Consider the following 24524-nt stretch of genomic DNA (forward strand, 5'->3'; position numbering starts at 1 on the left):
TACCTCAGTAAAATGCTTGATTTTCAATAAAATTCTTCGCATACCAGAAACACACAACGTGCTTCATATTCGATATTCAGTATTCGACCTAGTTGCGAAATTCGGAATCTTCGATCCATCATTACGGCAGGGATGGTGATGGCGTTGGACACTCGGACGGTAAGATGCAGCTCTTTTCGTGGCGCACCAAACCTTCATGGCAGAAGCAACGCCACGGACAGGTGACTCTCATGGGACATATGGGCACAGGGTTGTCGCACGTTTTCTCACACACAAAACCACAGCATACGTACGTTTCGTTGCCGATACAGGGTGAGACTGTAAAGAGAGAAAGCGCGAAATGATTAGTACTGCTAAGGCTACTACGATCGTGATACGTGGCAACGACGACACGATACAGATCTGTTTGCCGTGTATTGTGCATTTATCGGTCAGCGCCACTACCAGGTGCGTGTGTTGCAGTACTTCACCGAGCAGACACGGTAAGGCACTGAATCCAACCGTCGCTAGAATTAGAGCAAGAGCGGTGAATCTTTCCAAAGTCATCGTTGAACGGTCACTCGTGCTACGCAGGCCATAGTGAAACGCTTTTATAATACATTTATCCACCGAATGGGCGATTATTTCTCCATTATTTTACACTTCCATCGGCGTTCTGTTCTCGTTGTATTCAAAATACGCTTTATTGCTCTATCACAAATGATGCTTACATTCTCTGTTGAAAGGTGTTCACAACATTTTTGCACGATAGCTAATCTGAACGGCTGACGACGATGGTTTGGAAAGTCACCGCCACCGGAGCGGGATGATTGTATTGTATTGTATTGTCACTCTCGCTGGAGCTTTGCGGCAGTGTGACTACTGTTTGGGTGAATGTGTTTGTGTTTGCCAAAGACGAGTGAAAGATGAGCTGTCAGCCTCCGCGGAACAGGGGACAGGAAAAATCGACCAAATTCATCAGCTTAATAGCTATCATGTACACTTACGCGCTAAAAAAACCTTCTACACACTAGCGGGGGTTACGTTATAAGTTCGATCGGGCGCACAGTAGGCCCTGGAAAAGCGGGAAGTTGGACCACGCTTCGTGCTCAGTGATCGACCAGCGGGCCCCAGAACATCCGGGAAACGTGCGTTTCCTTCTCGCTGACGAAAAAGTCTTTACCCAGCTTAACGAACTCGTCCAGCGTGATTTGGCCGTCGCCGTTTTTGTCGATCACCGCAAACGAAACGGCTGCATTCTCTTCCGTCAGCCCCAGACAGCGGAAGAACAGTTTGAACTCGTTCAGCGAGATCGATCCCGAGCGATCTTTGTCGACGGCCTTACAAGACGATAAGAAAGGAAAAAAGGAAGGTTAAAGCGTTGTGAATGGTCGTCGTTTTTGCAATCCCGCATTCAGCTTACCTTGTACAGGTAGGGCAAAAAGCGATGCACCTTCTTCTTGAGATCCTTATCATTCACCACATGGTGCATCTCGGTTAGGTACTGTTCCACCGTGACTAGATTGTAGGGCGTAATTTCACCCCATTGTTGCTCCCAGGTGGTCTACAAAACAAACCAGCAAACACACATGAATCGACGGATTATAATAATGGTCGTCACCACACAAAACGGAAAAGGTTACACTTGTATACGCACTCTCATAATGTCGCGGAACTCGTTCTTTGCCTTCGCATCGAGATGGCCCAGGGAGGCAAACTTTTCCGTCAGCAGCATAAAATCGTCGTACGAGATGACACCGTCCTTGTTGACGTCCAGCACACCGTGCAGGGTGCGCATCTTGCGTCGCCAGAACTCGGAGTTGCCCTAAAAGAGATCAAGAGAGATCGGGTTTAGGCGAGTTGAAGACTTGAGAGCCAAAGGTGATGTGTTAGTATATACCATGTTCCTTACGGGATAGTGAAAGACCTGCACAAATTATGGGAAAGAAAGTGGTTAGTAAACTCGTTGCTTTTCGATCGATGGAGTTGAGTGATCATATTGAAAACGATCTCCTTTATCGGCGGTGGTATTCTTCACATGGAGACAACTCTCATTTTGCAAAACAGATATTCATGAGTCCATAAACGTCCATCATGTCGGCCAAAATCCGTCTCCAGCAGACGGTCAACGATCGGCAAAGCGATTTTGGGTTCGCAAGTGATCGTGCTGTCGCGCGTTGGAGCACGTTGCGCGTGTATTAGTGTTCGTGTGGAACGAGAGAAAAGAACGGGAATAATAATAAAAAAAAAAGAATCTCCCACTTCCTTCAACGCCTTTCCATGGTGCTGCTGCCGCGGCCGCGTTGCTGTATATTGGCAACATCTGTACACACAAACCGCACCACACTTTTTCGTGGAGCGGTTGATTGTCGTACAAAAACAAAAAACGCACTCCCCTATTCTTCGCGGTTGCGATCAACCTTGTTGGTGTGTGTGCTTTTGTGCGACACAGAAAGCGTTTATTTCTAGTTAGAAGTGCTTGATAACGCATCCAAACCAACCACGCCACAAAATCCGGCAATCATATTGTCTCATGAGCGCGCTGCTGGCTGTGATGTTGGCTTCCTCCACCCACAGAGAACATTATTTCAAACCAGTTTGACTGGGGGAGCAGCACACCACTTTGCTTGTGGGACACCACCTTGAAGTTACATTCAAATCTCGTTCGAAGCCTTAGAACCGAAAATGTTAAGTAACGGGCATCCACCACCAAAAAACTGGGTTTTTGTTACATGCCTCAAAACATGACCTTGTGGCAGCCTCCGAATCGCGTTCTGTGTGTTTTTTTTTGTTTCTTTTTCGATAGATCGCTCTACAGGAGGTACAGAGAGGGGCGCTGTTTTTGAGTTCGGCATCGACCCCGAGGGGGTGATCTTAACATCCCGTTTACATTTGAAGTGCACAGACCTTGAGGATCAGCCGTGCCACCTAACACGATCGATGCGGTGCACCATTTACGTACCCGTTCCTTGCGCTGACGCTGGCGCGGAGTATTATCACGCTCATCATCCGAGTCCGAGTCCGAGTCACTGTTGTAGGCCCGTTCTGGGGCGGCCGTTTTCTTCGAATACTTGCGGACCGATGTAGAGACGAAGGACGGCTTACTGTGCTTCAGGTAGTTTCGGTTGTTTTCACCGGTTTTCGGCTGAAAGGTACAAAATGGGAGAATTACTAACCTGTCGAACAGGGTCGAACAGTAGAGAACGGGACAGAAAAGGGAAGTTGGAGGTAATTGAAATTCAATTCTTCAGCTGATCCCAGTGTGAACGACAATAATGGATGTTTCTGTGTGTAGCAATCATAATTAAAACCGCTACCTATTACTGAAAACAGAGGCGACGACGACGACGAAGACGACGTGAGGGATAGCATAACAGGGCTGGCCGGTGTGGCTGGCAGTCAGCATGATGCTAACACAAATAAATCATTATCAGCCATTGTCAACATCGTGCACTGCGCGCCGTGTCGCCACCGGGAGCATTATAATGCGCATAAAGTAGGACAACCCAACAGAAACCAGCAACCGAGGGCTCAAAATTAGAGCACTCGGTGTTGGGTGTCGGGCCGGATAAGAATCACACGTGCTTATCACACTCACTTCGGGCCAAAGATTTCGATGCTTGATTAAAAGGGAAACCTATCCGGCCATCTCATCATGTGACGCTTGATACTCCTCAGACGGGGCTTTCTACTTCATTATCGAATCATATCGAAACGGGCGACACCACAAAGGGAGAGCCAACAAACATGGGAGTCTTATGCTTATGCATCGCATGGAAGGGGCACATTGACTCTACTTTTTCGTTGGCAGACCGGGTGTAATAAATAATGCTGCTTGTTAGGGGCTAAGCAACATAACCCACACACACCACATATGTCTGCTCCAGCCGAAAATGCTGTATGACATAATAGTGCATAAGCACTCTCCTCTCGGCCAACGGAGGGTCGGGGTTTGTGAGGCTTGTGTGGTGATGTTTTCCAATATATATTTTTTTATTTTATTCGACCCTGGGGCCCTTTTGTCCTCCACTGTTCCGGCAGTGCAATGGTGCGTTGAAAGTGCGCTTTAACTAACACGGGAAGTGGAGTTGAGCTGAAGAAGTCTTCTGTGCGCATGTCGGCACATTTATTGAATGTTTTTGTGGGGTGAGTAGTTTATGCTTGCTTTGTTTTTGGTGGAGCAAGTGGGAAAATTAGGTTACAATTATCAATTGCGTTCTAATTCTGCCACTTTCATTCTTTCTTATATGCTTTCGTCGGCGATTCTCTTATGATCTTTTGAAGGCACGACTGATGCAGCCCATTTATCTAATAGTGCCTTTTTCTATGCGTCTTTTGGTATTGGAAAGCACATTTTCAAAGACGATACGTACCTTCACCGCTGCTGACGATGATGATGTTGGTGCCGAAATGTCGGTAATGGCCAGGGTGGAAGACAGTGCCCGAACTTGCCGCTCGATCACTGCCAACGCCGGACGACCGTGGCTTCGCAACAGTGCAAAAGACATTTTTTATTCACTTCTTTCCTCTCTTGCTTCACACGAAATCAACCACTGAACCGAACACACCAAGGGTGCTTGCTCCTCGACCTTTCACTGTGCAACACGTTTTCCAGCTATCACCACCAATGTGCCGAAATTATCTTCAGTCGGTTTCGCTTGTAATGTAATGGCGGTGTTTTTGGTAAACTTTCGCACCGAACAACAACAGAGCAGAAGTGGGTTCGCTTAATTCACTTGATAGACTTGTTCGCCACGCCGATCGCTAGCAGCCAGCAACTGGAAATGACGACGAATTTGAATTTTTTCCGTATCTCACACCGTTCGACCTACTGCTGCTGCTGCTGCTGCCCTCGGTCTCTGTCACTCGTACGGTCGAAGCAGGCTGGGTGGTTGTGAGGCAACCCCTAAACTGGCTCGCTGCGTGGCAGGCATCTCGCTCTGATGCATGGATGTTTTGGTATTTTTGGTCCACCGTCCACCGTACGAACGGGCCTGTTTTTTGGCCACAGTACCCGCACAACCAACACACGCACACATATGCATTCTTTCAACCCGGCTTCTTGGTTGCGGTGTGTGTGTGTGTTTCATCGAGATGATGGGTTTGTGCTCGCACGCACGCACCTCTTTCCGTTTCGAAGCGTTTTGGTTCTGGAAAGGGCGAATGCGCGTGTAAAAGGGAGAAAAAGGAGAAACCATCGCACCACTACAAGGATGAGGCAGAATGGACGGATTAACAAAAACATGGTTCAAAACCGTGCATTAAGCCTCGATTACAGTTCAGTAAAGAAAATGGCACTGAAAATAAAGCTGAAAAGAGAGATAAAAATTATGCTGGCTACATTTACCGCGGAGAAGACAAACGAATAAATAAATAAAAAAGTATAAAAAGTATCGGTCTTACCAATCAAGACAAGTTGTTTAGATAATTCCTTTCTATTTTCTTTTCTGAAAACTGAAGTTAGATTTAATTATTTGAAACGCACATGTCATCAGCGGAAAAATGCGCCATTCCCAACGGTCGGGGTTGAAAAGTTTCAACAAAGTTTGAAATGTTTCAAAATGTGAAAAGTTCGAAAATGTTTCCTCAGCCGAAAGCTGAAGCATTTGAGGTGAATTAATGTGACGTCATCAAGCTCGTTGAGTGGTGAAAAGCGTTTCTCTTTTCCCGTTAGTGTATTTGAATTTGAATTAGAATTGGAGTTGGATTTGATAATACTAGTTAATTTGGCCCGGTTGCAGGGTTTCGCAACATAACCTAAGACGTGTATACTGACTGCAGGGCACATTGAACTGTTTTCATGCAAACATGTAGATAAGCAATCCTACTCTCTTGTGATGTCTTTTTACTGATATTATGACCTTGTTGATATCTTGGTATAGGTTTCCATCCAATTGTTATCCCGGTTTATAGCCCTTCCATAGTTTTGACTTATTTACAAATGTTAGTGTTTCCATTACATTAGCAATCGTGGTCCACTTTCTTTTTCAGTATGTTTGACTATCGGCTGGACTCGTGGTGCAGTCGTCAACTTGTTCGACTTAACAACATGCTTATCATGGGTTTAAGTTCCAGTATGACTGCCTATTTACCTGCTATGGGTTATCAAAAAGTCACTAAAAACCAAGCCCCGGTGTGGCACAGGCAGGCCTTGGTCGACAACGGTTGTTAAGGCAAAGAAGAAGATGTTTGACTACTATATCATACTATTAAATGTCATGACATATGGGTCCGAGTCTTCCTTCCACAGGGCTCACTGTCACGGCTTATTATTGACCCGTGCCCCATCTTCTGCAAGACTATTTGTGTACCAAGCAGCCATGGGAGGAGTGCTAAATGCTGATAGAAACAATTAAACTAACTTCATTCAACTGTGTTGCTTCATCATGTGCGCATATAAAAAAAACCATGACCCAGGAATGTCCTTATTCCGTGTATATTATTGTCCCATTACTTTTCCCAATAGGAGTTGCAGTTCGTTTCAGTTTTACAGTGCAGTTCAGTTGTAATGTCACTGCTGAACCATAAGATTATTTTTGCCGCAAGATATACTTTCAGTGGATGAATAAACTAAAATTCAATAAATCATTTTTTTATGTTTAACACAACTCGTACTGAGCCTTTTCCACCCATCTGCGTATAGAGGCCCGATTTATGGGCCCGATAACTCCGCTATATGCATGTTTTAAAGTTGTTCACTTAGTCCTAGTTATGCAGCTCCGATGGTTTCACTATATTGCATTGTACCACGCGTTTTTGGGTTGATGTACCAAATTGTAATTGTTCAACGTTCATAGCGTACGATTTAGCAATCCTTTCAAGCAAGCATTTTACTGCACTTGGATGATGGTTCGAAGCATGTACTTGTCAACATGCCAACTTGTCAGCATATACAGTCAACTCTTAAGAATAAGAGGTTGAAAGTGAATGAAAGGTCCATACAAACAAAAAAGAGATAGAATATTTAGTATGCAGCCTTAACCGTTGCTATAGGAAACTGCGAACAGGATTGCCAATTTGAGCATACATCATTCAATAACCATGGGAACACCATACACAAATATAAGGGATACAGATTTCAGAGGTTTTCCAAATTAGAGGGACAAAAATGTACTGGAAATCAAGAGACTGTGGAAAATGTTCAAATAAGAGAGGTTTTTCAAATTGGAGAGGTGTCAAATAAGAGAGGGTTCACTGTAGTTCGAAGCAAGTCTTTTATTTAAACGTTTTGAACTACACAATAAAACAATACTGGAAATAAATTGATAATTATTGATACACTTTCAACACGTGTGTAGAAAAAAACAATGATGTATTTTGATTTAAATGCCTCAATGATTCAATCACTCTACCATTGCTTGTTGCCTCGGAGAATGGAAACACCGCAAAGAAATAAAAATCATCCAAGCACCCATAGTTGGTTAGCAAAACCGTTCTATAGTGAGTAACTTTTTCGTACAGGAAGATCCTATAGTGAGCAATCGTTTCACCTATGAGCGTGACGTGAGCGTAACGTGAGCGTCACCTCTTACTTCGTTTTGTATAGGGAGATGACAACGGTTTCCTTGACCAAACAACTAACTAAAGTATTATTGGTTTAACTAAAAGTAAATCCATTCAAAGCGGTATAGAAGACCAACTAAAGGAGTTAAAATCCACAAAGTTCGGTTGCGAAACGAGAATCGCTCTTTATTCGTACGGAAATGAATAATTCATAGATAAAATAGGAAAACCATTAAACGTAAGAAAAGTAAAACAAATGTACAATCAGCTCAGGAGAGATTAAGAATGTTGTTCATCTTTTTGACGTCCTTCACGTTCGAATCGATCTGTGTGTACCTGTCGAAGGTGAAGCAGAAACGGTTAATAAAATCAAACTAAGCTTAGCCCCCCCACCTCAATCCCCATTTACGTACATTTCTCCAATGATCTGCTTGATGATGTCCTCCTGCTTGACGGGCAGTGTGAACGTTTTCTCCTTGGCAGTTTTCTTCTTCATTTCCAGCTCCATCTGCTGCGTGGTGATCTTCTGTTTGGCTTGGTCAACGTTTTTCTGCAGCATCTTTACCGATTGGTGGATCTTTTCGATCCTTTCGGTAAACTGCTTCTCGGAGAACGATCCCTTTGGTAGTCGCAACGTTGCAAGACGCACCACCTCTTGAGCTCTGCGAAGGTTTGGGGAAATAGAACAAACCACGTTGGGGTTAGAGTAAGTGAAGAACTAACGGCCACCAAAACGAAATGTTGTGAGTATACTACTCCTGGACAAAGTAAAGAACGATTTGCGTGTGGTCACTTTTCAGCCCACCGGTGGGTGGGCATAAAAAAGTTTATTGCTTCCTCAAATTAAAATACTAAAACGTTTGTCAAGTGGTCGGTCTTGTCAACGGTCGGAGAGGTCTTTTGTCGCAAACACTACAACAGAACCTTAGGCTTTCTCGTCCGAGGCCTGGGTGGCTCCCGACGCAACCGACTGGCCATCGTCGACTGGTGCATCCTGGCACGATAGCGACGGGAACTTCTGGTACAGGGCAGCGCGATACTTCGGATGGCTGATGCCGTACACGATCGGGTTGTAGACGGCGTTGGCCTTGGCGAACAGCGAGCCCCAGATGGTGGCCAGCGGGCTGATCGGGGCAGCCTTGAAGATTCCGGTGAAGTTGATGACCAGATACGGCGTCCAGGCCATGAACCAGAGCGAGATGGTGACCAGGGCGACCTTGGCCAGCTTCATCTCGGTGCTGGTGTTCTGGGCTTCCTGCGTACGCAGCGAGGCGACGTTCATCTTCTTGGCCTGCTCGCGCATGTTCTTCTCGTGAGCGGACACAGCCTTCAGGATGAAGGTGTACGAGTAGATGATGGTCAGCAGCGGCAGCCAGTACACGAAGATGGCGTAGATGATGATGTACGAGCGGCTCAGCCACGTCTGGGTCAGGTAGTCGGTTCCGCAGGCGGTCATGTTGCCCTCCGGCACGTATCGGTTCCATCCGAACAGCGGGGCCAGAGTCCAGAACAGCGCGAACACCCACACGCCCAGAATGCGCAGCAGGGCACCGTTGTTGGTCATCGGCTTGCCCGCGAGACCCTTCACGATGACGTTGTAACGGTCAAAGGCAATCATCGTCATGGTCCAGATCGAGGCACAGCCGAACAGCGATCCCAGCATGGCGTACAGCTCGCACGCGAACGGGCCAAAGGTCCAGGTCTCGTGCCAGCAGTTGATCACCATCGGCGGGCCCATCGTGAACATCATGAAGAAATCGGAGAAGGCCAGATTGACCACCAGCAAGTTGGAGGGGGTTCGGAGTGACTTGGTGTTGGTGAAGATGTACATCACACAACCGTTACCGGTCATCGAGATCATTCCGAGCATGAAGATGGCAAAGCCTAGGATGGAGTGCCACAGCGGGTTCATGGGCGGGAACTGGTTCCAGTGGGGATGCACCATGTGGAGCATCTCTGGTGGGACCTTGTCCACCACCGACATGTTTCCGGATCCCTGCGTCCAGGCATCGAAATGCGGTTCTACGAAGGCTGCCATTGTTACGACTGTTACGAGTTTGAGAGCAGATGGGACAAGAAAAGGACAATTCCGAATGAATACCCTCGTCTAGAGGATCGCCGCGTTATCACAGAGATGCGTCACCGATGTGTAGCTTACCACGTTCGGAAGAGCTCTCAGGCACTTGATGTTGTTAATGCGCGGGTTGGTAACTGCTGTGAGATATACACTCTTCACTGTTTACTTTGGTTCCAATAAGCTGAAGAAAATCGATGTTACTCGAACTACTTCAGACTTATGGTTTTAGGCTAACGTTGCAACGGCTGCAAAGAACCAAGAACGACTCAATTTGAACAGGGCCGCTGGTGCACCTTTTATAGGGCGCTTGCTGCAGCGATGATGCATTCATTTCTAATTGAGTTAAAAGTTCTACTGCTTGCTTGCCATTTCTTTGCATATGCGGTAAGGGATTACTCAAGACAACCACACATCGGAGGAGAGAACCAGCGGCGGCCTACGGGCCGTTTGCAAAGAAAGTCTTACAGTGTGTGTATGGCTTCAGCGGTATGCCATTTTGGTGCATTTGTTGTTTTTAAAATGCATGCAAATACCGAAGAAAAGTGTTACAAAGTCATGAGAAGGAGGAGCGGTGTGTGGGAATTTTTAAAAACCTCCGAAAATCAATTATTACGATAATTGAGTTATGGAGAAGCTTCTTCTTCCCTTGTCATGTGCGTCTGCTTCAGTGTTGTGTGAGGCGTCTAGTAGTCAGCGTCAGCGCCGGGGTCGATAACACGTGGTTAAAATGCTTTAAAACGATCGGTTTACGACTTACCGCTTGAAGAGGGAGTTTTGCTTGTCGCACAAATCTTCATAGGTTTCGGCGAGACGTTCAGCGGTGGCGCGAATTTTTTGCTTCTCCGTCTGCAGTTCCTCGATGTCGTTGAGCTGCTGCTGCTTGAGCAGCTTTAGCACGTGCTCCCGCTTCTCAATCTCCTGGCGGGCCTTGTCATGCCGTACGAAATAGTTCTCCCGGAGCATCCGTGTCGCTTGGGTCAGCAGTTCGAACGCTTCCTGCGGTGTCGGTTCAGTGGTTTGGTCCAGCTTCAGGATCGGTTGGGTGAGGCCCGACCGCAGTATCGATTGAATGCGCTTCTGGAATGAGTCTTTCAGCATCTGTAAAGGAACGAGGCAAAGACGAGACGGAATCTTACACAAACTCGTTCGAAAAGAGGGCACCTCTAACCACTTCCATAATGTGTGCAATACGTACGTTTTTGATGGGCGATTCGGAATTGCCGGTCTTTTTGGTCGAGCCCGAGAGGGGCCACTTTCGAATCAAACTGTGATCGGTAATCAGATCCAGCGATACCACCTGCCCGGAAGCGAGGAACAAAACCAACCCGGAAGGGGACTGGAGCAGCGTAAAGCCGAGCACTGCGTTGGTGTTGGCATTTTGCAGTGCCTTCGTGCAAACGACGTATTCCGCCCGGCTGTGTGAGTTAAAGAGGGGATACTTCTCCACCAGCTCGTCCGTCCCTTCCTGCTGGACGAACTCGTGCAGCGGACGAGTGAAATCCAGTGTGACGGCGTGCAGACCGGCATTGTGGTAGGCAAAGTAGCGTGCCTCATTTAGCGGGTCGCGCTTGAGATGCAGCGGACAGGAGTAGGACTTGGCCTGCTTCGTTTCCTCCACGCTCGGCAGCCCCAGCTCCAGCTCGACCGTTTCCAGCACGTGCAGGTACCACTCGCACGGGTGCAGGGTAAGATTGCTGTCTGCCAGCTGCTCGGACGTGAGGGATCGCTCCAGCGGACAGGACTCCTCGAGGAAAAGTGCATGATGCGTTTTGCCCGTGCTCTCGGCAATGATGACTGTCGGTGGCAGCGTCGGGATGACGATGAGCGAACACGAATCCAGCCCATAGTTATCGTCCACCTGCGGCTGAATCGAAATCGGTCCCTGCAGCTTGGGTCGATTGGTGTCGATGCCGGCGCAAAGTACATAGACATTGCCATCGCCCCGCAGAATCACTATTGGCCACTCCACTTTGGTCCCTCCGGCACCGGCATTCGGTGCCTTTTTATTCTTCTGCGCGATTACCGAATCCTGTGTGTTTTCGGGGGGAAGAGACGATGTATGTCAAACAACAAAAGAGAGAGAGAGAGAGAGAGAGAGAGAGAGGGAGAGGGAGAGACAAGTAGGTATTTAGAAATTCGAAAAGAAGTGTCCATGAAGGGGACACTTGGTCGGCTGTGCAAACAGAAAGCTGCTGCACAAATGTTCTCTCTTTAGAAGGGACGACCCACGGGCACCCCCAAAACAACCGAGTTCGCACAACGGCCGATGCAGCATGCGAAAATGGTGCATCCATGAACCGAAAATGATTTCTGCGGTGCATCACCGCCGTTTTGGGATGAAATTGCATGGAAAGTGTAGTGAGTGAGAGAGCAAACAAACAGACCAAGTGTCCCTCCAACGCAGGCAGGTAGCAAGGCAGAACCTACATTCATGAGGGTGCCTTCCTTTGGAGCAATGGCCGGCTTCGTTGCGGTGACCGTTGACGACGTCGTTGACAGGGTCGTCGTCGGTGAGAACGTTGTATCGGCGCCGACGGAGCCACTTCCACCGGTGGCGGAAGAAACCACACGTGGCGGTGCGATGTCAAAATCAACAGCCGTATCGCCCAGACTGTTAAGATAGGCAAGCTTCGAAGTGACTCCCGGCGAGGCGGCAGCCGTTCCCGGCGATCCGACAAAACTGGCCGAAGGACCGTGTTTACAGCCGCCTCCAACGCCGCTGCCACTACCGATGACGACGGGTTGCGGTGTTGGTGTCGGTCCAATGCGCCATACATGCCGCAGCGAGTCCACATCGTACACCCTGCAAAACGTGGAGAGAGAGAGAGAGAGAGAGAGAGAGAGAGATGGGCAATTACTGTTTTTTTTCCTGCTTCTCCTGCTGATTTCGGTTTAAACACTCGACCCGGGACATTCCCGCCTTGCAGTCCGTTGTTATCGTGCCGGATCAACGATGAGTGTACGTTTTGGGGGCCCAAGTGTGATGACATAAATGGTTCGGTGGAATTTGGTTTTTGAGGTTTTGGACGTGTGATGCAGCCTTGGAACCTGGGCCCGGACATTGCTGCTTACCTTATCGAATTGTCCGACAGGAGGGCGAGCAAGTGTGAATCCGTCGGAGATGCCGGATGCCAGCGGATCTGCAGAAGCTCGAGCGTTGCACTTTCGGTAAATAGATGCTCGTCGAGGTTGTAGGCACTGTGAAGCAGAAAAAAAGACGGAACAGAAATTAATGAGTGAAGTCGGTACGAGCTATGGAGGTTATTGATTCACACAACCGGCGCACACAGCGAGTGAGGCAGAACCATTCGCGATAAATTGGGTACGGTGGTAATCCTTTTGGAAGAGCTTTGCTAATTATAAGTTTTCCCATAAGCATGCAAGGTTTGAAAAAGAAGGTAGTGAGAGTTTTAAATAAACACACCAATTGGCCGGATGGTGTGCCATTGAATCATAATACATCCGGAAATGGTAAAGATGGCGACCCCACTTACGGCGCCAACATTCGCTCCGTGAACCAAACGAACACCAAACCGCGTGTAAACACATAAATATACCCGACTTATATTAATCCTCGCCCAAACCGCGCCACCGAAGAAGAAGAAGCGTTCTTTGTAGCCGTGGTCCTTCGTACTACCGTTTTAGGCCACCGACCTTCCGGAGATGTTGTGTATGTGTGTATGTATGTTTGCTAAATCTCAAACCCCAACACACACACACACAGAGGGCCCACATCCCAAGGGTCTACACCGCACCAAATTGGGTGGTAAGTGGTGCAACGGCGCACACTTTCATATCAAAGGGAAAATTATGAACCCAAGTACCTCGCGAAACGGGTTGTCCCTTCTCTCCGCGCGGCAACACAATTTTCCATCCATACTTACACCACCGACACACCACACAATCCGCTAAAACGCACAGCCAGCCAGCCAGCCAGCCAGAGAGTACTCGCTGTTACTCCCTCCCCGTACGGACTAGGGAGGGATCGGTCGGTCGGTCGGCCGGGTGTGCAGCAAAAGGAGTAGCACAAATAAATCGAAAAGTTTTCTCTCACTCCGAACACACGCACACACACGCCGGCAACATTCGGGACATGTATTTTGCATTTTCTTCAAATTAATTTATAAATTTAAATGTAAATAAAAATCTATAAACACGCGCGTGGCTACACCCGATAGAATCCTTTTTCCGACCGCGAATCCGCGCACTTGTTTTTGCGCGCGTATTTAACACGGAAGCCAAATTCACTTCGAACATCCCCACGAACGGTGGTGCGTTGCGTTGCGAGGATTTGGCCTCAGACCCAGACCGGGCCTGCTGGGATGGTTGCTAAGTGGTTGGAAACTGCAACGCTGTTGTCAGTCAGTGGGAAAGCTTTGCTCCAAACTGGGATTGTGTTTTTGAGCATTATCCACTGTGTGTGTGTGGTGTATGGGGGTTCACGCCCGACCGACTGTTGGCGGTCCAATGGGGTTGCACGGGAGTTGGCGTCATCAAAAACGCCCGTTAAACATCACTTGTACATTTGCGTGTCCGGAGGGTTCACGCGACACATTCGTTGGTTGGTTGTGTGTGTTGTGTCTGCCACCGCGGGCTACGTTGATTACAAATTGACACCGGCATAGGATTGATAAGAAGGAAGAGTGTTTATATCGAAACAATTGCCAACGTTGCCGTTTGTATCCTTTTAAAAAGCTTATTAGCATTGCAAGCCATATAGTTTCTGTGAGTGAGTGAAAGCTTAGCAAAAGGGGTAATATACGATCAGCTCATTTTTTAATCCACTTTTGCTTCCGTTTTAAACAGAATATATTACTGTAGTGAAAGGACCAAAAAAAAGGTCGTAATAACACTTTTTTCGCTGTAAACTGTAAATCTCCACACACTGCAGGTTAAATTTGAAGACACACACACACACAGAGCGAAACGAAATCGAGTTCGTTATTCTCGGCATCGTCAGTATTGTAATTCACATATGAATAGTGGACACTCTCTGGCACGGTTGCTGCACACAGACACACACACACACACACGGAGAAAAAAGAAAAATCCCCAATTCAAACTCTTTCATATGTGCGCGATTCGGGAGGCCAGCGGTCCCCCAGCCAACGGCCAGCCAAAGGTATATTATAATTTAGTAAAATTAAAAAGTACTGCCATTTCCCATAAGGATGTGCGAGGAAAACGATAACGGCCAGCAACCGGACTGGACCGAACCGACCGGACCGCCCTTTTGTCCTCGCGATAATCTACAACCTCCCAGACGCGCGGCGCACTGGCCACTGGCGCTGGCTAATCGGAGTGAGGTAGTGTGGTGTGGTCGGACTTTCCTCCAAAGGGAACATACTCCCCCCCCACCACCCACCCCCCATCCCTACTACCGTTTCGGACACGTTAATATTCATTTGTATCCCTAATTCCCCAAACTTGAGAAGTACAAGTGCCATCGCCTAGCACAGTTTGCTGCCATTCTTCGTGGCAAAGGCAGTGCGAACCCGTGTGGAGAAGGGAGGAAGGATCAGCGGGTGAAAAGTCATCACCGAAATAGCGTAAAAGCTATAGGAATAGGAGAAGGAAAGCCCGTCGAGGAAGGAGCAGTAGATACGACGAGTGCGCCCTACAATCGGGATGACAATAAAGCAATCTGGTTGCAGCATAACCCATTCCTTTGTGACCGCGCCGTCCCTACTTTCCTACGCAAAATTGTCTATGTTTTATGCTGGTTCCTTCGACGCAGAAAAAAGAATATCCTCGTAGGATGACCGACCGAAAAAAAGAGAATCGTATTAGTATAACATGTTTAAATTAATACAAAGCCTCTTACAAACCCTTCCACTTCAAATCCTGCTCATGTTCTTTTGCTTCCTGTGTGTGTGTGTGTGTGTGTGTGTGTGTGTGTGTGTGTGTGTGTGTGTGTACTTGGCCATGATGGGCACTTTTGGGCGGAAAACTCACTGTGACGACAAATGGCTACATTGGTATCGCTTGCCAGCTACACTTGTGACCTCCCACGGGCGGGTTTGGGGCATGGCGGTCGAAGCTATTCAATCGGTCTGGAAGTTTTCCACTTCAATTTTTAATTTTAATACTATAACACGATCATTTCGGAGATAGACGACAACGCTTTTTTGTGTGTGTATTTTTGACATTCCACTGCAATGGAAAGTGGCCGTCGTTTTTGCATGACCATTCGTCATATTAGTCAGCGGGTAAGAGTAAATGGAAAAATTGGTCATGATTTTGTTGCGAGCTATTCTCCTACAGCCAATGGGAATTAAGCTTCCCTCTTTCGCTCCTTTATCTACATTTGTTGCGCGCGAATATGTGTACGTATTACTCCATGTACAATTTTCCCCATTCGAAATGACCTCGAAAGGTGTGGCGCTCCGTTCATTTCCCTCCAGCCCCAAATGTGGGTTTTTTTGCATACGCGTTCGCGGTTCCGACCCTTGCGAGCCTTAAGATTCTGGGGACACATTCCGGGTGGTTTCCTCTCTCTCTCTCTCTTCAGTTCCACCACCTTCGCTCCCCTCCCCTCCCCCGCGAGCAGAAGTGATTTCCCGTTCGGCTTTGGGACTTTTGGGGATGTTTTTTTGTGTTGGATGTCGTTGTTGGATCCACATTCTTTTACTTTTTTTGCTGCTGTTGTTGTTTTCAGGTGGTTTTTTAAGGATACATAATACACCCATGCCTCTAATACGCCACAAATAAGAAAACCACGGACCACGGACCAGAGCACCAGTATTTGAAAAGCGGATCACCGCGGTGAAACGAGAGACAAACGCAGATAAATATTTTAATCTCATGATGGGAACTCAAGCCCTCCCCGAAAATAAATAAAAACCTGCGCCCTAGCAAGGGACAAGGGGACGTGTGGTGACGTCACGGTAAGGTTTTCGCCGGAAGATGGTAGCAAAAACCAAAAAAAAAAAAGAGTTTCCCAACCCACACACAGACACACACAGAGAAACACTTATCCTCAATATGGTCGCTTCCATCTACTGCATTCACTACTGTCACCATCGCTCTAATTCCGCTTTCGGCGGGGGGTCAGCCCCGCCACGGTCGAGCGAGCGAAGGGGAAGGGAGTGGTGGATGGGTGGTAAGGCCCATCCTTTACCCCGGCCAAACACCGGTGGCATGACTGAAACAACGTTGACGGTCATGCGATTAAGAGCATTTGTACGAAATCGTATCCGCTTAAAATATACACACATTAAAATATAGGAATTATTGTTTGAGAGGTTGCCGGCGACTAAAAAGTTGACTCTTTCTTTCCCTCTCTCTCTCTCTCTCTGTCTCTACACTAAGGACAAACTTCGGCGGGTCAGATTGAACGGTAGAAAGGGGCGGAGGGGGGAGGTAACATACAGCAGCACCATAATACGACGAGGAAATTATGCTCCGGTCGGACGAAAGGAAACACACACACACACACACAAATCGCCGGGACATAATGAAAGAATACAAATCCAGAAGGGGACGCGGCACGGCGCGCAAAAGGATGATATAATTTTTCTTGTTAACTCGATTTTTTCTGACTCTGCTGCCTGCTGGGAAAGGGTTTATCTGACTTTCTGTCCTAGGCAAGAGTACCTTTATTCCCTCGCCCTCACCCCCTGTCCCCGTGTGCCGTCATCGGACGGACTTAGAACTTGTTACGCCGTGCTTATATGCTTTCGCTTTTGTCTAAATAACTATCTTTGGATTGCCTTGGATTGGTGGTGGGAGGTGGGGGGTGGGTTTTTTTTCGCGATCCAGTGCCGGCAGGCCAACACCTACATACACACACATCAATGAAGAGCACGCTGAAGAAGAAGAGAACGGCGGAAGGGATGGTGGGCATTTTCTGCCTCTGTGGTACAATGTGAACTATAAAAGTATTAAAAGCATTGCGTAGGCGCCGCCCCACCGCAGAAAGGCCACACTTTTTGTTGTTGCAAATCTTACTCGTGTCCCGGGCGTTGTGTGGTGGGTTTTCTTGAAAAAAGGGATCGAGATTTTCAAGCAACCGGAGGAGCAAAAAACAAACGAAACCGAGGAGAGCATGTTGGTTTGTTCGTTGGTTCTGTCTTCGTTTTCTGTGGTTGGATTTAATTTATGTGGATATGCACTGGGTTTCCCCCCCCCCCCCCTTAGTAATGCGGTTCTGTTCGGAATGGCATAAGGAAGGAGCTTACTCGGTGGTGTACTGTAAGAACAACCGAATAAAAGTAATCCTTCCCTGGGAGGAAAAAGCGAGAGCATCTGGTTGGTTGGTGGATGTCGTTAAAATAGCTGCAAATTGTGAGCCATAAAAATGGTTCAAATCTTTATGCAAAAGACACTGTTTGCTGTACACTTTACTGTATTGGAAATTGCCATTAAGCGCTCGGTATAAATGCCATAAATCAGCCAGCGCTAACAACGGCAGCCGAGCGCGGCAACATTAGCGCAAATGTCAATCATTAAGAAGCAGTCTGACCGATGTTCTTCAGCCGATGCTTTGCCTGAGGTAGCCAGGTAATAACAATAATCGTAAAAAATTAATCAAACTCCACCATTCGAACGGCAATATCCCCTCCCCCTGTGGTCGACTCGCTGGAGGAGGGTTTTGCCCGTTGTAAAGGTGCGCTTGTTTTTACCGGCAGCCGCGTCGTTATTACACACTGCAATAATCGTGACCATTTTTCAGCCCAAAACACTGCCCGAAACGATTATGATCTTGTTCGTCATTCGTTCCGTTCCGATCCGAGGGGAGGGGAGTGGGAGCTGCCGTTGGTAAGGAAGGTATCTGCGCGATTTTAATTTTCACCTAACACTTTCGCCATTCGTTGGTGCGCCCAATTTCCCGGGTGTTCGTCAGGTTCGTCGATAGTGTGGCTCCTGCCATTAAAAGTCCTGCTTCCAACGACGACCCACCCCAGCGGGGGGGGGGGGGGGGGGTTGCTATGTTGTGGTCGATGGTAATGGTAACACCGACTCTGTTTGTCGTCGTGGAGCCGTGGGCTGCGCTGGCGAAGATAAGCCAAACCACCACCTCCGCTACCACCCTACGAAAACCGACCCGAAGTAATGAAACCAAATCGGTGACAATAAAAATTTAAAATTATCCCAGTGCCGCGTGGCGGAGGGAAGGGAGTGTATTGTTGCTCGAAGAGCGTAATGGCCATTTGCCCCCCTCCTCCCCGCGATGGCTGATAATCCGCGTTTTTCCACGAGAACCGGTTATTCCCGCCGGTGTACTCTGCCGAAGAAGTGAAGAAGGCGGCGGCAGCAGAGTGGTGTTGGAAGTTCGTGTTTGATTATCCTTTCGCAAAAGCCCAAATAAATGAATGCCATCATCATGGGTTCCCAGTTAATTGGTCGTGCATTTTTGAATGTTCGAGATTCCTTTTCCAATGGCCGGGAGATTAGCACCAACACTCCAAGGGGTTGCGCTCAAGACGCTGTCTGACTCACCTACCTACTCATCAAGAGTCGTCGAATTACGCTCAAACCAACCCCGCATTGGAGGAAAATGGAAAATTTATTCAAAACTGCACCATCAGCAAACATTCCACGTTGGACACACCTGGAGGAGCTGAGGAACATTTTTCTCACATCAAACTCTCTCGGCGTGCGCTGCGCTCTGGCGGACGGGAAGCATACTCCAACCAGATCCCCAGTGCTATTGATTCCAGCTTTAGGTAGAGGGAGCAAGCTAAGAAAGAGCCACTGGAGAGTGCCTCCAGCAGTCAACTTTTCAACTCATGCCTTCTTATGCACCTTAGCTTCCTTCCCTCGAGAGACAAGAAGCTCGCTCCGTGTGCGAGCGAGGAAGGTGTTAATTTCTAAAGTTTATAAAAAGTATTAAAATTCATTTCGTATCAAGATTTGCATGCCTCGGATACAACACTTTCGCAGATTCGCTGTCGAACGTTAAGCTCCCCCGGGGGGCTAAGCGGAAGAACACGCGTATCATTGGAAAAGAGCACATCTTTCGTGACACAGAAAGACACGGAAAGAAAGAAAGAGAGCCTCCTCCTTCATCGTCATCGTGCGTGCTTATGATCCCGAAACGCAATTGAAGCATGATTGTGTGTTAAAAATAAGCCCTTAAGCGAACGGAGTCAGTGTGTTTGAGTGTGAAACGCTGAGGTGCGCACTAATGCCGCACTAATGAGCGTGAAAGACATTGGCAACTCGTTCGACATTGGCGCGCTATGGTGTGGCACGCAGGCAGGCAGGCAGGCTGGAAGGCGCGAGAGCACGAAGACTTGCGTGCGATGTCAGCAGCGCAAATCCAAGATTTTTATTAAAATATGTAAATTTTAATTTTTACTGTTATGATTGGCTTATTTCGGGCGAACTAATTACTTCACCAGATCAAATAATCTAATGTCTTCAATTAAAACCAATGGACGAATTGGATGGAAGAGCAAGGCGTTTTCAGGTGCAGCGTCGAAGAAATTGCTGAACAACGGCTCGAGATTGAACCGGCAGAAGGAGACTACCCACTGCTGCTGTGGAGTTGTAGTGGAGATTTATTCCACAAAGATGCCCACCGACCATCGGAAATTTCCTTGCAGCAATTCTTACACAGTCTTTCTTCGAACGCGTATCTTTGGCCACTTTACCGCAAGCCGCATATGAAGTGCCACACACTGTGCTAGTCAATAGACAGCAATATCCAGTAGGAGAGGTATAAGATAAAAATTGTAACTACTCCCAGCACGATCGTTTGTCGTCACGTTTGGGCTACATGCCATGGCCAGATGGAGCGGCAGGGGGGAGACGAGGAGTGTTATCAAATATTAACTCATCCTTCTTTCTTCCCCGTTCCGTTCCAGGACCGACCGCCGTTCAATGCATTTCAAACTTCAACCACAGGAAGGGGTTGACTTTTTATCGCAACGATACTTTCAACTTCGGGAGGGACAGGAGCGTGCAAATAAAACGCGACCAGAGATCGCTGGCATGACTCTATGCCCGAAAAAAGGGACTTACTTCCACCATCATGCCAGACCAGACCATCAATCGTACACGCCGAACCCATGGTAACGCCATAGCGGTTCCCGGGCCTCACAGAAGAACAGACCCTTTCTGTGGGTGTTGGCGGGCGGACGGCGTGTGTTGCTTGCTTTCTTGCTTGCTTGCTTTTCCTATCCGCATTGGTGGCATTAGCATAATTTTCCGCACCACCATTGATCGGCGAGGAGTGGGAGGGTGTGGGGTGGTTAGTTAATAGTCTCGATGGCGGCGGAACTTGGTACCGGGTGGTTTTGGTTTGCGTACTTTTTATCCCGAACAATTTCTGATAGCGTAAGTAGTATAATTGATGCGGGGATGTTGTTGCCAGACCACCACCAACAGCACCGCCTGCGCGACCCAGCAGAAGCAGCAGGATCCGTCGGAAATTACCGTTACAGTGAGATAAACCCCGGGTAAAGGTGCCCAGCGCGGGGTGGGGCGTTTATCGAAGTTTCTTTCGATTGAGCCGGAAAACTCACTGATCCTTGTGATTGTCGGGAACATTTGGCTGGGCAGGAAGAAAGGAACAGAGCGTCGTGTGCTTCTGTTTTGTTTGAATATCTGGAGTGTGACCTCTAGAAGAGATCGACCAAAGGAAGAGGAAAGAACTGGAGTTCTTTCCTTTCTCTTTTTTGATGGTAAACTCTTTCCATTTTTTGCGGATACACGGTATGATTACGAATCAACATGTAAATGCTGTTACTACATCTGCAAGGTTTTTGGAAAGTTTGTTTGTCTTACATTGTACAGATAAAGGATGATACCAAAGTCGCACACTATACTAATTATAACTTCTTTTCAGTGGTCCACCACCATGCTCTGCTGCCAGATTGCTGTTTGCTTATGATATTGTTGGCTGATTGGCTCACTCCGGAGTGAGTATAGGAAGGCACTGCTGTGCCAAGAATCTAAGTATCTTAGAGTTTCATGAACAAGATGCCATTCCACACCGAAACTGTCTTCCGAAATCCTTTCGCATGAATTGCCCTTTGATGATGCTTGGAGGATGCGATCGTGTTCGTGTTCTTCAGCAGAAGACGACACTAAGATAAAAAAAATGACAAGAGAGAGCTATGGTGACGGACTGACTGACTGGTTTGTCATTTTAGTACGTCGAGGAGATGAAGATTAAATGACTTGGTAGCAAAGGGTTGGTCCCACGAAACAATAAAAAAAACATTGTAAAGAATCTGTTCCTGTAGCAGAGTGCGGCAACCAAACGACACACACACAAACGGAGGAAAGGGAGTGATTAAAAGAATGGCGGCACCCTCCATCGGGGAACATTCTGCCGTAGGTGGTGTGTTTGCGTTGGTGTACGGCTCTTTGTACTGATGTATGCTAACGCGAAACATGAGCAGCAAATATTTAGCGTATGTTGTGCAGTGAGGGAAAAAAAGGAAACGTTTGAGAGAGGGAGAAGACGTCGTGTTTTGGCCTCTTAGCGTGTGCATGCATGTGTGCATGGGAGGAGAGCGGACTAGGGCGCCACATTAAGACAATCTCAATTGTTCGAAAAATTCGTCTTCTGCTATGATAGGCATTTGCCTTGCTTGCGAAGCAGCAGGTTCGGGTTTTATGTCGCAAAGTTGTTTGGCAACATTATCCTGATATGCTTAGAGTTTGAGGTTGATGGTGAGGGAAAATAAGAAAACATTGAATAAAAAGCACTAATTTGTTTGCTGTAAATTTGAAATGCAATTATAACACCGACTGTTTCCATTTGTATGCCAATATTATCAATGTAAGAAGGCGTGCGACTCCATCTGTCCTTTGAAGATTCATGCATTATTCAGTGTTTGGGCGACCCGAGCGAGCGGTACTACTCACGCGCTCAACAACGAACTTAATAATGATCGAATAGCAAATTACTGGCAACACACACACACCGAGGCGACTGATGAACGAGATGCTGCCATCAACGATCTTATGCATACCATTTTTAATTGATGCACGCACAATTGGACTCGGAATCAATCGGGTGGGTCGGTGCTCGGGTGCTTCTGGTCGACTATGCACCAGGAATGTGCCAAGGATACGCCACAAAGTGTTGCGTTTACGGTTGTGATTGCAGACTATGAATATTAATGGGTCTTTGGAGAGCATCTGGAGTTGTCATCGCTGTCCGTACCCCTGTGCACTAAGGTAGGTCAGAGCCTATTTTGCTTCAGCCAGTAGTCAATGCTGCACTGCTCTGCGCTGCCAGTACTCGGTGGTGTGCATGGTAATTCGAAATCGAATAATCACACTGCTCTATCACCAGATCTATCAGCAGTTCATTATCATTGCTTTGTTCGGGGGGAGCCACCAGATGCCAGAAGTTGCTACGGTAGACTAAAACAATTATCTTTTGCTCAGCGGTTTTTGCGTTGTCCCTTTCCTTGTGTTCGGTTTCCTTTGTCGCCGTGCGCCGTGCGCCGTGTAGTGATGATTGATTTTTAAATTAATTTTTAATTTATTCAGGAACCCACCACTCGAGGGTATGGATAGCATAGCTCCTCCACAGGTCGTATTCTGAAAGGACGCCCGAACTCAACTGTGTTTTGTTTTCTAGCAACAGATTACAAAAAAAAAAACTCTACACGACCTATCAATTTCTGTTTATTGTGTCATTATAAGCAGTGAGAGAAAGAAAGCCAGGTCGGCGACAAAACAAAAGCTACGACGATCGGCACCGAAGCGCACGGGCGAAACGAAAATCACTTCATTTGAAAGTCCGTCGTTTTTTCTCCCCATTTCACGGAACAACAATGTTTTGGTAGGAAATTTGTATTCAATTTTAATTGAGTTGTGATTTAATGTATTCACAATTTCACCCCAAAACAATGCCCGCACTAGCGGACAACGGACAATGGGGAAAATTTCCATAGAAAAACTTTCTCCTAAATAAAAAAAACCCAGAACAAAACTTCTTTTTTCTTGGTCACCGGTGGAAAAGAGATTCTTTTGGACATTGAAATTCGATTTAAGATCACATTAACAACGTTCGCCAACCGAATGTTGTCGATGGAACAGCAGCTGGTACGGTACCACACCACCACCACCACCACCAGGCGAGATTGGGATCGTTCGGTGTCCTCTTTTCGTACATACTGCGCGTTAAATTAAATTAACCGATACTTTATGCTGGAATCACCACAAATGATGTCGACTTTTATACGATGGAAATTGTTGATCAAGCTTCTTTTTCGTCAAAAATCGTAAAACAATCAGCGCGAGAGAGAAGGAGAGGAAATGATGATTTGTTTTAATTTTTCGCTCCAATGAAGCTTTCCGTCGGCAGACGCGCGACCCAAAATTGCGGTCAGGTGGGAGGAAATGGCACTGGCAATTGAAAAATTTCCTTCAAATTAAAAGCATTTCCGTTCTTCCCGCTCCCGTCTGTGCGTAAAACCGCCTCCACCACCACCCCTGCAGTGTGTGGTGAAAGTGTGTGACGGTGTTCTGGTTTTGATTTATTAATCACTGTGCGTCGGCAGGGCTGCGTTGGCTAATGCTGTGTGTGTTGTTGGCTGTTGCCCCAATCCCACCCACCTCCCCCTCCGATCCGATGGTTTTTGGGGTGGGGTGGGTGGGTACAGAAATTATGGACAGAAAAATTCAACATTTCTTGCCACCCTGCTCTCCGCCCCATAAAGGAGCAACCCTGTAACGGCAGTCTCCAGCAAAAGAGCGCCGGAGCGAGCCTACACCCGCGCCTGCCTGCCTGCCTGCCTGCCACTGTGGGTGGGTGGTGATGATTTCTTCTAATGACAAATATGTGTTGAGAATTAATATAATTATTCGAAGGTGTTACAAATTTTCCGAAAATATTCCCCATTATCGTTGCCGTTAATGGCGTTTGTTTGCGCGCTCAATGGCGCCCTCGGGGGCGCCAGAGGCCCGTTCCTCCGCTGCTGGCTGTAATTGAAACACGCGAAAAAAGGGGTTGAATGCGTGCGGCTGTGGGCTGTGCGAATAGGCCGGTGCTGTG

General features: G+C 47.4%; 3 protein-coding genes across 4 annotated transcripts in view; all 3 read right to left on the reverse strand.

The window, feature by feature from the left end:
* Nucleotides 1-653: 653 nt before the first annotated feature.
* On the reverse strand, nt 654-4884 carry LOC121603724 (sarcoplasmic calcium-binding protein). 2 transcript variants are annotated; one of them, XM_041932870.1, is made up of 6 exons: nt 4353-4884; nt 2942-3124; nt 1880-1906; nt 1637-1804; nt 1403-1543; nt 654-1319 (listed from the first exon to the last, which is right to left on the reverse strand). In XM_041932870.1, the coding sequence occupies exons 1-6, from the start codon at nt 4485-4487 to the stop codon at nt 1089-1091; spliced, it is 885 nt and encodes a 294-aa protein (XP_041788804.1). In that variant the 5' UTR covers nt 4488-4884; the 3' UTR covers nt 654-1088. The 2 variants fall into 2 exon arrangements, with proteins under 2 accessions (XP_041788804.1, XP_041788805.1); XM_041932871.1 differs by lacking the exon at nt 1880-1906 and having other exon boundaries at nt 4353-4879.
* A 2390-nt stretch (nt 4885-7274) lies between these two features.
* Nucleotides 7275-24524, reverse strand: part of LOC121587816 (nuclear pore complex protein Nup88) — a 51861-nt gene continuing 34611 nt past the window's right edge. The window contains exons 3-8 of the mRNA XM_041904988.1: nt 12632-12757; nt 11987-12362; nt 10755-11588; nt 10317-10657; nt 7896-8144; nt 7275-7818 (exon numbers count right to left, since the gene is read on the reverse strand). Coding sequence (XP_041760922.1) covers nt 7752-7818; nt 7896-8144; nt 10317-10657; nt 10755-11588; nt 11987-12362; nt 12632-12757 — 1993 coding nt within the window. The 3' untranslated portion in view covers nt 7275-7751. The remainder of the gene's footprint in view (nt 7819-7895; nt 8145-10316; nt 10658-10754; nt 11589-11986; nt 12363-12631; nt 12758-24524) is intronic.
* LOC121587817 (opsin-1-like) lies at nt 8272-9835 on the reverse strand. The gene is made up of 2 exons (XM_041904989.1): nt 9641-9835; nt 8272-9528 (listed from the first exon to the last, which is right to left on the reverse strand). The coding sequence occupies exon 2, from the start codon at nt 9518-9520 to the stop codon at nt 8408-8410; it is 1113 nt and encodes a 370-aa protein (XP_041760923.1). The 5' UTR covers nt 9521-9528; nt 9641-9835; the 3' UTR covers nt 8272-8407.

This window comes from Anopheles merus, chromosome 2R, assembly GCF_017562075.2.
Source record: "Anopheles merus strain MAF chromosome 2R, AmerM5.1, whole genome shotgun sequence".
Lineage (NCBI taxonomy): Eukaryota > Metazoa > Arthropoda > Insecta > Diptera > Culicidae > Anopheles > Anopheles merus.

What these genes read in the sequence shown, in the direction of transcription:
- LOC121603724 (XM_041932870.1), bottom strand. Translation starts at nt 4,487, where the DNA reads ATGTCTTTTGCACTGTTGCGAAGCCACGGTCGTCCGGCGTTGGCAGTG. An exon ending in AGCGTCAGCGCAAGGAACGG is followed by an intron (nt 1,907 to 2,941) that starts GTACGTAAATGG and finishes TAATTTGTGCAG; the next exon opens with GTCTTTCACTATCCCGTAAG. An exon ending in TTTTGCCCTACCTGTACAAG is followed by an intron (nt 1,320 to 1,402) that starts GTAAGCTGAATG and finishes TCGTCTTGTAAG; the next exon opens with GCCGTCGACAAAGATCGCTC.
- LOC121587817 (XM_041904989.1), bottom strand. Translation starts at nt 9,520, where the DNA reads ATGGCAGCCTTCGTAGAACCGCATTTCGATGCCTGGACGCAGGGATCC.